The 13,956-nt window shown below is 41.9% G+C and overlaps 1 protein-coding gene across 3 annotated transcripts; it reads left to right on the top strand.

Annotated features, from left to right (window-relative positions):
• Positions 1–2,248: 2,248 nt before the first annotated feature.
• Positions 2,249–10,038, top strand: LOC111145219 (solute carrier family 35 member G1). Of its 3 annotated transcripts, XM_022499980.1 has the most exons (4): positions 2,249–2,369; positions 6,008–6,016; positions 6,947–7,124; positions 9,102–10,038. In XM_022499980.1, the coding sequence occupies exons 1-4, from the start codon at positions 2,249–2,251 to the stop codon at positions 9,838–9,840; spliced, it is 1,047 nt and encodes a 348-aa protein (XP_022355688.1). In that variant the 3' UTR covers positions 9,841–10,038. The 3 variants fall into 3 exon arrangements, with proteins under 3 accessions (XP_022355688.1, XP_022355686.1, XP_022355687.1); XM_022499978.1 differs by lacking the exon at positions 6,008–6,016 and having other exon boundaries at positions 2,249–2,426; positions 6,944–7,124; XM_022499979.1 differs by lacking the exon at positions 6,008–6,016 and having other exon boundaries at positions 2,249–2,426.
• Positions 10,039–13,956: the final 3,918 nt, after the last annotated feature.

A 13,956-nucleotide genomic window follows, 5' to 3' on the forward strand; every position in this document is an offset into this window, starting at 1 on the left:
TGGCTATAACTCAGGAGCCATAACTCAGGAATAGCCAGATGGAAGAGAGCCACAGGGCAAAGTATGGGGAAAGAACACAGGGCTTCCATGGGCTCTCCAGAGAGCCATTCTCCCAGTACCTCCATGTGCTCACCAACAGGAAGCTCTCCAAACCCCACCCTTTGGAGGTTTTTATGGAGGATTCATTATATAGGCATGATTGATTAAATCATTGGCCATTGGTGACTGAACTCAATCCCTGGCCCTTCCCCCTCCCCACAGGTGTCGGGTGGGACTGCCAGTGCCAACCCTCTAATCACTGGATGATTCCTCGGCAAGAGCCACCATCCTTAGGTGTTTTCAGAAAATCACCTCATTAACATAAACCCAGTTGTGGTAGAAGGAGGTTTGTTATGAATAACAAGATGCCCATTACACCTTTATGGCTCTGAAGCTATTTTAGGAACTAAGGACAAGAGACCAAGTTTTAAGACAATAGTCGCTCCCATTGCTCTTACTGCTCAGGAAATTCCAAGGGTTTGAGAGCTGTGAGCCCAGAACCTTGGATGAAGAGCAAAGAAATATGTGAATTACCAAATATATACTTCCTGTAAATCACAATATTACAGGGACTCTTCAAACACTCTGCACATCTAAGTCTTACAAGTGATGCAGTTGTGAAACTGCACTTGATTTCTAGATGTTTGGTTTCTGCTTCAAAATCACTGACTTTTTTGGTTCTTGCTTCATAATCATGATCTATCACCCTCACCACTCTTCCCTACAACTTCCCTACCAAAATACCGCCACCACCACCAAAAATAAAATCAGTTTCATATATTTTATAAGCAGCCTTAAATTCTTTTTAAGACAAGCAAAGTATGTGTTAACAAAGTTAGAATTCAGGTAGCCATTTGTCCCAACTTGCCTACAACAAACCTGGTTTATGCCTATTGCCCTGCCTAATTTTTGAAAGCTCCTTCTTTTACTCTAAAAAAGGGGGGGGGGGGAGTCCAGTTTAGAGCATAAATTATATGTTCACCTTATTTAAAAACACAACTTGATTTTCTAGTAAAGTGCTTTTCAGGTGACGCTGCTTTTGTCCCCATCACTGGACTTGATTTGCACAACTCTGCAAAATAGGGAGGGAAATGTTTTATCTCAGATAACCAAGGCCTCAAGTAGTAGGTGGTGACTATCTTAGGTCACATACTCAGGGACAGAATCAGAGGCAGAACCCAGGATTCCTGACTGCAGTATTTTTCAGCTGTTGATCACTTTGTACAAAAATCTGAGTAAAGACAGTTGGTAATCTGCTTGCACTTGAACCTAGAACAGTTTAGGCAAGTTCATCCCTGCCCAGACACTGTCCTTTCACCTTTAAAGCAAGCAGAGATGAAAGAAGTATTACCTACACATAAAAGGCATATTAGTGAATCCCAGGCATTCTGGAGCCAAATGACATATATATATATATATATATATATATATATATATATATATTTTTTTTTTTTTTTTTTTTTTTTTTTTTACTTTACTGGGCGCAATTATGTCAGATTATTGGAATCTTACATCTAACCAAATTAGATGTCTCAGTTAACAACCAAAAAGAAGAAAGAAACAACAAAGAAAGACCAATAATGAATGCCTACTGTTACAAAGAACATATAAATGGGTTCTGCCCCAGTCTTACAGATATATTTTCCCTAAGGTTATGTGCTAATCCTTTCTGTTGTTGTTGTTTTACCTAAAACCAGAAAAATTCTACCTTCCTTCGATAAATGGCAAAGAGACAAAGGCACAGTGTTTGGCAAGGTCTCCAGGTCATTCCAGAAGTGCTGAATGCGGCGCCACACCATTAAATAAAAGCACACTCTCCTAACCTCCCAAAGGCCTACCCCAAAAGAAGGCCACAGAACCCACAGGCGTCTCTCCCTCTCTTTGCAAAGACAGAAAGGGGTCCGCTGTGCCTGGGGAAGGATGACTCCAAGCCGCTGGCCAGTCTAGCCAGACCGCAGCAGAGCGGAGCACGCCCTTGGACCAGTTGTGGGCACCAGCCCCAGACCAGGGAGGTGGCCGGCCTCCTCCTGCGCAGGAGTCTCAGGAGCTGAAGGTAAGAGGGCAGCGGAGGACAAGCGCGGTCCCCGGCAGGGGGAGGAGGGCCGCGCGCGCATGCGCCCCGCCCCGCCGCCGGCCGGAAGAGCCGGGCAGCGGAGCAGCTGCTCCCCGCGCTGCTCACCGCTGCGCGGGAGAGAGCGCCCGCCGCGCGATGCGGCCCCTGGACAGCTCCGGGGCAGCCGAGGTGCCAGAGCCCGGGCTGTGGCTGACGGACGACGCGCCGCAGGGCGCGATCGAGGAGCCCCCGGCGGCCGAGTCAGCGGGGACGCCCGGTACCGGGAGGTGCTGGCTGTTCGGCTCCTCGCCGTGCGGCTTGTGTGCTCCGCAGGGTGAGTGTGGGGTGCGGACCCGGGCGCGGGTCTTGCCCCTTGGGGTAGGGGTGGGGGTGCAGGCGCCCGCGGGCGGGGGTCCCCGCAGAGCTGCGGGCCGGGGGTTCAGTGAGGACCGCTGCCCCCATCCCTACCCTGCTCAGAACTGGGGAAAACCCTCGAGCCCTCACCTGGGGGTCTGCAAAGCAGAATTTCGTCCCCGCTGGCGCGAAGACCGGAGAAAGTTTCTGATTGTGTTTGGAACCCTTTTGGCATTCTGAAACTGTTCCTATAATTAAAGTGTTGCGGGCAGGACAGCGGAGTCAGATTGCAGTTTGGTGCGCCCTGCCGGAGGTTGGAGGTTGGGGGGTCAGTAAGAGGCCATCCCGCAGCCGGCTGAGGTTGGTAAGGAGCTAAACTATGAACACTGATGACGGCGGTAAGCGGTGTTCCTTCAAGAGGAAGTTGAAAAGCAGAGTATGGGGCACGTGGGTGGCTCAGTCCGTTAAGCGGGGGACTCTTGATCTTGGCTGAGGTCTTGATGTCAGGGTTCTGAGTTCAAGTCTTCAGTTGAGCTCCATGCTGGACATGGAGTCTACTTAATTAAAAATTTAAAAAAAAAAAAAAAGGAAGCATAGAGTGTAGAAAATGCCTCAGAATCTCAGAATCTTGGAAAGCCCAAGTTGACTGAGAGGAACCACTGGTTCTTTGGGGTTGGGAGAACTTATTTGTTCTCGTAAATTTTTATAATATATTTGTAATAGCTCATATTGAACTAAACCAGCATTCCATTATTAATATAGTAAATATTTTGTGATTTTTCCCTATTTTTCTAAATTTGAATCATTTTATCATAGACCTGAAACAAATACAGAAGGACTTTCTTGGCAATTAATCCTAAACAAGGCAGAGGCACAATCTTACATTAACATTGTTAGGAGGTTCACAGACCTGTCTTCCAGAGCCCAGTATCCTGTAAAAACACCTTGATCTTGTTCAGCCTCTTTCTTCCACAAATGAGGAAAGTGAAGCCCAGGAAGATGAGGGCTTCAGAGCGGGGGTTGCCTTGTTTTTCCTTAGATCTGGCATATGTGGGTGAGACATGGCATAGGTCTGTGTAGCACCAAGGTTGAGGATCTCAGCATGCCAGAGACCCAGGCCAAGGCCCTTTGTGCTGACCACAGTGCTACTTTAAGCATATTCCTTTACCCACCTTGAACATCTTCCTTGAATAACAGGAAAAAGGTAGATCGCCTTTCAAGACAAAGTTACAGTCTGCACCATCTCATCCCCTCGGTGGCCTCCACCTGGATTTCTGTGCCTCTTACCCAGCCCCAGGTCCCCCTTTCTGTATTATGAACTTTCCACAGTTTAGAGAGAGGAGCCCCAGATGACTCTTGCTCCATGTTTGTCCTAAATGCTAACAAGTGATCAGACTTCTGATTATTTATGCATGGGCTGGTAGCTACAGAGCAGGGGTTCCTGCTAGCTGTGGAGCTGTGTTGACCAGATGTGCAGCCCATGAAGAGGTGTATTTCTCACCTTATCAGTTATTATGGCTGAATGTCATTTTGGTGGAATGCTGAGTCAGTCCTTATGAACTCTTAAATGTTTCCGCTGTTGTGAGCCAAAGAAATACTGTACACTCAGGCAGCACGTGGCAAAATGATAAAGCTACGTAAGCTACTGCACTTAGAAATCTTGTGGAGTATTTTAACTGCAAAGAAAATTGCTAACAGTAAGATTTAGTAGTACTTATTGTAAGATAACCAGATAATATTCCGAAAACAGGATTGCCAGAGAAATGTTGTCATTGATCTTTGTGACAGTTATCATTTTAACAGCTTGATCATGGGTGTCTCAAAAAAGCTCATTTTCAAGTTCAGATTGAAACTGTTACCCGTTTTCTACATTCTGGGATAACCTTCACAGACAGCATACAGCTATCCTAAGACATCTATTTATTTTCTTGAGGGACAGTGTGGATTTTGGACTGAAGCAAGGAGAAGTTGTCTTCGCTCTTGTGCCTCATATGCCCCTGGGAGGAGTTTTCTGTATGTAGCACTGGTTCTCAAGCTGATGGAGCTTTCTACAGTTGCAGAGAGCCTGCATCAGTGGGTCTGGGGTAGGACTCAGGAATTGAAGTTTAAAAAGTTACTCAGTCGATTTTTTATTCCCAGCCGGGGTTGTGAATCACCAGTTTAAAGCAAAGAATAGAGAAACAGAGCAACTTTTCAGTTTTCTCCTAACTCAGGAAATTGCACTGTGACCCCTTATTTAATTTGAATTATTTAGAGTTGCCAAATTTTTAGCTATGCTTGTAGTGGAATATGATCATAGAAGCACATTACATAAGCAACTGCCTCTTTGGATTATGCTGCTCTCTTGTCCATCTCCATTGGCAGAATGGAAATTCTTATTCAGTAAGACACAGGTCTGCCTGAGTAGAACCAGGCCTCCTCCACATAACAAATAATCAAGTTCAGCCAGGCCTTGTAACAACTGCCCTCTCCCAGTCAGCAATCATGGGCCTTAAGTGTCTATAGGCAAGAAAATATGTGAGTGGCTGTGTTTCAAGAGACAAGATAATCAGAACCAGGGGTGTAAAATTAAGTTTTAAAAGAGTTAAAGTATCATGTTAAGTTAAAATATTCCTGGAGAAAAATTTAAGTTTAGGTTGGAGAAGGTCCTTGAAATATAGACCAGGGAGATATTTTCTGTCCTTGATCCTCCTGTTCTGAGGGTGTAGTTTCTATGTATGAGTTGGGTTTCTTTTAAGAAAAACTATTTTATTTGGACCTGAACTCTGAAGTTTCAGAAGCTGAACTCTCAGGCTGACCACAGCCAAGACATGTATTTTGTGGTGCTTAACTTGGAAGTCTTCTAAAGTTTCCTTCTCATGGGCTAAGTGAGTATGTACAGTTTGTTTCCATGGTATCTGAGCACATAGGCAGTGAACAGAAAGTGGAGGATTCGGGAACTTAAAACACATCACCCTTGATGTGATGACCACTAGCTCCAAATGATTTTGACTGTGCACCTGGAACCAGAAGAGGGCGAGGCCTCTGACCACAGTGGCATCTTTTACTGCACATGTCAGGCTATGGAATGCTCCTGGAAAGATTGTGCATCGTCATACTTTGGTCCCCATTCACAAAGTGTTTGTCACTCGTGGGCAAAGGTATCTCATGGCTATGAGATAGTTGAAATGTATTACCTGGTGTTTGCATTTATCAGAGAAGGGCATTTTTTAAAAAACGTTATTATGCAATATTGTTCTGTAGCTGAGTAACATGTTGTGAATTCCTAGACTGGAATGATGATCCTAGTTTTACTATAAACTGCAGCTGCCCAAACCATACACTTTTGCATTTTGCTATGCTCTTAACTGATGAGGGCCAGTAGTGTTTCCTTCTTAATCTCTCCTTGTTTCTGTATTCATTTCAAAAAAGAAAAGAAATATTAATATATTCCTCAGTGTGTCACCTGTCTTTTAGGGAACTCTCTGCTTATCCTGTCCCCTTTAGCTCCCCTCTGAATGATGGGGTTGGGAGTGGATATGAGATTCAAAACAGGTTTTACTCTTGTCTTAGGTAACTCAGATAGAGAAAGTGGCAAAACAAAAGTTTAATGCTCATACACACTGTCGATAATGGACTGAATATGTGATGCTCTAGAGAAAGCAGAAGTAGCAGAAGTTTCCTGGTTCAGAGCTAGCCAAGCAGTTGGTGCTCAACGACAGTTCTGATTTTTAAAAATTTTTGTTTTAAAGCACTTTGAGGTCAGAGGGGTAGATACCCTAGCCCCCTGCCCTCGAAGAGTTTATGCTGTAAACAGAAGATCAGTCGTAAACCATGAAAAGTAAAAGATTTGATTAATGGTTCGAAATAACAGAATGGAGAGACTTCCCAGATTATGCTGTCGCCAGTGGGTGTTAGACTTGGCGTCTTTCTATAAGTTCTCTTGTATTCTTTCATTCAGCAAATATTTAATCAGGGTCTTCCATGAGCCAGGCATAAACAAAGCAGTGAGGTCCCAGCCTGAAAGAGTACACAGACTTGGTGGGGAAGTAAGATAATCAACAAGGAGCCATATGACACAGCTATAAACTGTTGTCCAAAAAAGAATACTTTCTTCATAAAGCCCGGTTCACCAGTGAGATGATAAAAATTATCACTTGGAAGCCTTTTTCTCCAGCCATCTTGACAAGCATTTCTTAAAGATTTCTCTCACCATCTTGGCAAGTATTTATACTTCTTTTTGACTTATAAGTGAGGGGTGATTCTTCAATGAGCCAAAGGAAATCCATTTTATAGGGTAAAGCTGCTTCAAAAATTATGGGTTTAAATTGTTGCTTTGCTCAATGATTCTTCATTCCTGGTAGAGAAACGGTTCAGATCCAGAGAATGGATATGCTTAGGAGATAGCATTCTTAGCCTGTTAGCCATTAACACTGTACCATTTTTCTCAATTCCTAACTGAAAATAATAAATCATATATTTGGAAGAAAGGACTAACCAGAACTTAATCTTTTTCAGAAGCCAAGAAGAAAGCACCCTGTCCTGGACTTGGCTTGTTTTATACATTATTGTCCGCCTTCCTTTTCTCAGTGGCCTCTTTATTTGTTAAAAAAGTGCAAGACGTCCATGCTGTAGAAATTAGTGCATTCCGATGTGTGTTCCAAATGCTAGTCATTATCCCTTGCTTAATATACAGAAAGTAAGTATTTCTTATCTGCAAAGTAGAAGGTATTAACAAATGTTTGTAAATCTTTTGACCTGCTGAAATTATTTATTCTCTAGCATCTGCTTTATCCCTCCCATAGATTTGCCATTTCCTACATCCTTTGGCTCTGATTACTAAAAAGTCACAAGGACCCACCCACAGAAGATGCTCTCATAAGCACAAACCACATGCCCAGCAAAAGAGGGGAAAGAGATTCAGTTATTCTCCACTCCCCATTTTGAGAACAAAGCCGTTCCTTGTATAGTTTCCTCCATCTTGTACCACCCTCCCTTCTTTCCCTTGGCATAACTAGTATTTAGAAGAAAAAAGTAAATGAGAAGAAGCGGTGGTGTCTCCTAATACCAAGATTTCTTTAAGTAGAATGGGCTGCTCTGTTATCCAGGCAAATAGAAGGTTACCTTAATAATGTGGGAAAGAGAAAAGGTAATCTTCAGCAAGGCCTTTTAAATAGTTTCATGTTTAGTGTCCTCATCTGTGAAATGGATGGAATTATACTCTTTGTCTTCTATCTGGCACCTTGGCTGCAAGGGCCAAATAAAATTTATTATAGATCAGAGTGCTTTGTGTAGAATGTAACACATGTAGTATTCCCCACCCTTCCTAATCACTCCCCACCCTTTCCCAGGTTAAATTATGCCTCTCTCACACCTATTATAATCTCTACACACCCCCGTGTACTTAGAACCCTTAGAGAAGAGACCAGTTGGGTCCCTGGTGGCAGTCTGGCTCTTTCTCTCTTTGGGCAAAAATGCTTAAACCCTAAACTAAATGCTTCAGTCAGGTGCCACCAAAGTCTCCTTGTACCTGTAACACAGTACAGATGCATTTGGAATAGTTTCACCCTGTATCCTGAGGATTTGGTGAAAAAGGTGAAAACTTACTAATTAATACTGTCAGAAATTCCTGTGGAAGTGTGGACAAGTCTCGGTATTTTAGGAAATGATGGTAAGACTTCAGAAATTTCTAAGGGTGATAACAGACCACTGACGCTAACACAGTTATCTTCCCCTTAATAAAAGAATTGTCAGGGGAAGGCATTAGAAGAGTTTTTTAAATCCTTAGCACCAATCTGTTTTGACCCATTTTATGTTTCATTATCATGGAAGATGCGTATGGTATTCCAAGTATTTTCAAAGTATGAGTCAAAGATGACCCACCCTTTCTAACTCCAGAGACCCAGCAGTCCTCATGTCAGGCCTACAGGGCTAGACTTCACATAGATGTTCAGTGCTGGTTCCAGGTCAGCAAGCTGCACTAGCCTGACATGTAACCAGCACATTGCTTGGTAAATATTTAATTAAAGAAAAATTGAGTGGCAGTTATTATACTTATCCAAATGGCTGTATGTTCTTTTTCAGTATATTTTAACTCTTCCTGCAGAGAACAGTCAAAAGTTGTCTCACATTTCAAGGCTAAAATACATTTTAGCATTACCTCAGCTTTTATAGAAAAACTCGTAAGATTGGCAATGCATACCAGTCAGCACCAAGTTTTCTTATGTAGAAACAGCTCAATCTTGAAATTGTATTTATTATAAACATCACTTATTATCACTGTAGAAAATTGGGGGAAAATAAAGAAGAAAAATTACCTGTGAGTCCATCTATTAATGTTTACCCACTATGACCATTTCAGTGCATTTTCCTTTTTGTTTTTTTTTGCAAGCCTGTGTAAACATAGGAAAAATTATATTTGCTGAATTATAATTATGCAATTTATGGAGTTCTCTTCTGCTATTTTTGCTTCTACTGTGAACACTTTTCATGTCTTTAGCTGTACTTAGAAACCATTTTTTAAAGGTGTATATTATTCATTTGTGGGTATTATTATAATTTACCAGTCCCTTATTTTTTGACAGTTAGGCATTCAAAAATTACATTTAATCAAGAATTGCAATATTAAAAACATACCAAGTTGGTTTAATGTGCGTTCCTCCATTTGAATTTACAGAACTGGGTTTATAGGCCCCAAAGGTCAACGAATTTTCCTCTTGCTCAGAGGAGTCCTGGGTTCTACGGCCATGATCCTACTGTACTACGCTTTCCAGGCCACATCTCTCGCCGACGCCACTGTCATCACGTTTAGCTCACCCGTGTTCACGTCTATCTTTGCTTGCATATTTCTCAAGGAGAAATACAGCCCTTGGGATGCCCTCTTCACCGTCTTCACCATCACCGGCGTGATCCTTATCGTGAGGCCCCCGTTTCTGTTTGGCGCCAGCGCCGCGGGCGTGGGCGAGAGCTACTCCCTTCACCTCAAGGGCACGATTGCAGCGGTTGCGCACGCTGTGTTCGGCGCCCTGACCCTGGTCATCCTCAGAAAGATGGGGAAGTCCGTGGACTACTTCCTGAGCATCTGGTATTACGTCATCCTCGGGCTCCTGGAGAGCATCATCATCCTCTTCATCATCGGGGAATGGAGTCTGCCGTACTGCGGCTTGGACAGGCTGTTTCTCATCCTCATCGGCCTGTTTGGTTTGGGGGGTCAGGTGTTTCTCACAAAAGCCATCCAAATAGAAAAAGCAGGGCCAGTGGCAATAATGAAGACTATGGACGTGGTCTTCGCTTTCATCTTCCAGATTATTTTCTTTAATGATGTGCCTACGTGGTGGACGGTGGGCGGGGCCCTGTGCGTCATAGCCAGCAGCACCGGCGCGGCGGTACGGAAGTGGTGCCAGGGTTCCAAATGAGGCTTTGCTGCCACGTGCACGGTCCCCGGGCAGACACGCCACGCGTGCACACAGCTGGAAAGTCCGCATTTCCTTCACTGGTCATACTTAATAAATATCGTAATTAAAGTACTATTTTTGAATATGGTATGTCTTTAATTAGCTAAGAATTTAGCTAGTCAGTGTGGTAGCAATTTTTTTTCTTAATTGTTTTGGTTTCGGTTTTTTTTGCTGTTGGGGTGGCATCGGTAAGAGGACAAAAAAAAATGTTCTATGACCGGTATAAATTTTTGTAATTTTTTAAAGTGTATTTTTGGTACTGATGGGATATATGTGGGTAGGAAATTTTAGATGCCCTTTGAGCAGTGTAGATGCTAAGAAACTTACTGATTATAATGCTGCTATAATTGGTATTATGTTGGAAATTCATTTGAAACCTACTTCCATTTCGGAGGCCAAAGCTGAAACTTGGAATAGGTGCCTACTTAATGGTGTTAATAATACAAATGAATTAGCCTTATTTTCAAGGCTTTTATAAATGGTTATCTTTCTTTTAACCCATATGAGTGCCTTTTCATTTTGATGCCAGAATTTTTATATGTAAACTTAAAAAAAAAAGTTTTTAATCACCAGGTTTGGCTAGAAGTTTTCCGTTTCAGTGGCATTCACGACTGTAGCTATCATTCTATAATTTAGTTGTCCTCTGTTTTTTTGAAACTGCACTACATTTTTCTTAACTTTCTAAGATTTCAGGTCTTTAAACCACAAGAGAGAAATCTTGGCATAGCCAGTGTGCACATTTCCATGCTGAAGTATTTTCCCCTCACTAGAAATGTGATTTTCTATAAATTCTCTTTGAATTTATAGTGTGATGCCAAATAAGATTTTCTCAGGATATTAGGTTGAGCCATATGAAATTGCTGAAATTTTACCTTTTTAACTTACAAAAACAATGGTTTCTTATGGTTCACCCTAATAGATACCTCCCTTACCCTCTCTGCACCAAATATTTAGAAGACTGTGGCATATATTTTAAGATAACTTTTTAAAATACAGTAATCCTATTAAATTTATTTTTGTAGTCCTTTTCCCTTATAGAATTACATGTAATAATGCTTCACGTTACTTGTTAAATGTAAAGATATGAATCCATGGTTGATTTTTGTAGTTTCTTGAACAACAACAACAACAAAAAAATCACTGTTAAATTCTAGTATATCAGTATAAAATGTTAGTGCTGTACCATGATACTAATTTCATGAATTCAAATGACATTTTTTATCTGGAATTTCATCAGGCCAATACTCTGCAGTTAAAAAGAGAATGTAATATTTAGGAGCACTTGGGAGGTTAATTAGGAAGTAGAGAGTAGACGCAAATGATTCTTTTATCACAATGAACTCTTTATTGGTGAAGCTATGATGGTTTCCAACTCTTACTGTCCAACCTAGCATCTGTTATTATCTTAAGCCTAAAGATTTGAATGATTATAGGCTCTTTCTCTCCCTTTCATCATAATTCTTCCAAAGAAAGAAAGAACTTGGCTTCTGAGGTTTATGCCTTGATAAGAAAGGATCTTTTCCAGTAGTTCCAAGAGGAAATTTTTAGCTTGCTGATCTTCCCAAATGCTTCCCACCTGACAAATCCTAAATGAAATCTACTTAAGGGAGTCACACTATCATTATAACTTTAGCCTAAACCACAATTTTTGGAGTTTAGAGTTGCAGAAGCATCATTTTGCAAGAATGTTACAGAATCAGAGCATTTTAAAGCTCAAAGATCCTCTTGTAGGGGCCATGCTGCACAGATAGAGATGCTGGGGAGGGGATCTGTCCAAGATGGGTTTCCATGGCCTTCTCCTTTCCCTTATTTCCATGATAACGTGTGGAAAGTAAACCACTGCTTAAGCTACCTAAGGTAAATTAACTCAGGGAACCCTCTCCTGGTTCTTTACCTTGCACAATGAAAGAACCTATGGGACTTGGAGAGTTAAATCCCTTTCGGCCTGTACCCTAGAGATGAGTTATTTCAACAGTGTGTGGTTTAAGTACTTTAATGTCACAATATATGACCAAGGTTGGAGAAAATGTTTCTTCTCTATAAACTTTTACAGAGTGTCATTCTTAAACACTTTTATAATGTCCAAAGTATATATAAGGATGTGTATTGTAACAATTTATGAGTGTGTATATTTTGCAAAGATTGTAGTTTCTATATCTTGAAAATATTTTCATAAATTGTTTTTATTATAAATACTAATAAAGTTAATATGAAAGAAGGCTATATGTTGGTTTCTATGATCATAACAAATGTGCTCGCTAATCTAACTTACTTCCTTTTTCATCCATGTGCTTCAAAATTCATTTTGTAAAGGATATGATCCCTAGTCATTCACCTGTGATGTAATCTCAAGTTTCAATTTTTTTTTTTTTACGATTTTATTTATTTGTCAGGGAGAGAGCACAAAGCAGGAGGAACGGCAGGGAGAGGGAGACAAAAGCTCCCCACTGAGTAAGGAGTCTGATGTGGGACTCAATCCCAGAATCATGACCTGAGACAAAAGGGCAGAAGCTTAACCAACTGAGCCATCCAGGCATCCCACAAATCTATCAGTATTTTTGTTCCTCTGATACTGTTACATCAAATCTAATGTCTCTAAAATAAAGACCGTAACCTTCTATTCCAGTGAGGCCTACGTTGTTCTAGACTCCCAGAGCTTAGAGCAGCTTTGAACCTGTACTTTTCTTTTCATAGCTAATCTGTCACTAAGTCCTGGAGTGTCTGTCTTCTTATTATCTTGTGGATTCATTCTTTCCTTGCCATTTCCACTGCCATCAGCTTAGTCTAAGATTGAGCACCTCACAGCTGAATTACAACAGTCTCCTAATGGGTTACCCACTGCTTGACTCTCATCCACTCAGATCCTTGCCTCACTGCCAGACCTTCGTAAAGCCGTTTTCTTTTTTTTTTTTTAAGATTTTATTTATTTGACAGATCACAAGTAGGCAGAGAGAGAGGAAGGGAAGCAGGCTCCCTGCTGAGCAGAGAGCCCAATTCAAGACTCGATCCCAGGACTCTGGGATCATGACCTGAGCTGAAGGCAGAGGCTTTAACCCACTGAGCCACCCAGGCGTCCCCTAAAGCCGTTTTCATTGTTACTTTGGTTTTCAGAGAACCACAATGTTGCTGTATCACATACCACATCTTATCCAAATTATTTGGCTCTATTCCCACTTTCCAACCTCATTTCCCATGTCCCGTCACAAATCAATACTCTTATCAATCTCCCCACTGGCCCACATTTGCCAAGAGATTCCTTCCTGGGTCTCCCCTGCTTCCTTTGCCACCTTTTCTTTGTCCTCTAAACCCTCTTGGCCTCCAAAGGCTCAGCTTGAGCTTCTGTTTCTTCCGCTGCCTCCAGCTTCTCCCACCCACACTTGCCCACTCTGATCGAGTAGATAAAGCACTGGAATAGGAGGCTGAAGATCTGAGTGTGGTTGTATCACTTTCCAGCTGAATCAATCACAGTGTACCTCAGCCTGTCCTCATTTGTTGAATAGAATATTTCTTGCCCAAACCATGTTATAAAGGAGTGCCATAGAGGGACTTGTAGACCAAAAAGGAAGATAAAAACACTACATATCAAACTGTAGTTAATACTGTAGAGTTGAACATTCTCTCTCCTCTTCAAAATGATGCCCAGTTCAGGGTCCTTACTCCTGAGCAGTTTCACCAGGAAATCCAGGAACAGTCTAATGGATTTCAAACCTCATTTGACTCTCTCCAACCAGCACGTAATTCCACTATTGGACAGTTCTCGATTTCCCGGCTGATCTGCCCACATAGGTGGCCAAGGGTAACCAGTCTTTATCTTATGCATAGGTGTTGCCACCTTTCCAGTTCTGGCTTTAACTCTGATCCTCTGTATTACACTTGGCTCTGGCTGGGTAATGTGCCTGATTTTCTATGTGTTTCCCACACGCTATTCTCTACACTCAGTATGGCTCTTCCAGCCCCTTATCTGTTCACTCAGTAAGCACAATTAGTCTCTTGAGGGTAATCTAGTGATGAGAGCCAGAAGTCTTTATGTAACATGTCAGTCTCTAATGTAGGTGTATGGAGCTGTGGTCAGCACTG

This window comes from Enhydra lutris, unplaced genomic scaffold, assembly GCF_002288905.1.
Source record: "Enhydra lutris kenyoni isolate GAN:26980312 unplaced genomic scaffold, ASM228890v2 scaffoldscaffold12, whole genome shotgun sequence".
Taxonomy (NCBI): Eukaryota; Metazoa; Chordata; class Mammalia; order Carnivora; family Mustelidae; genus Enhydra; species Enhydra lutris.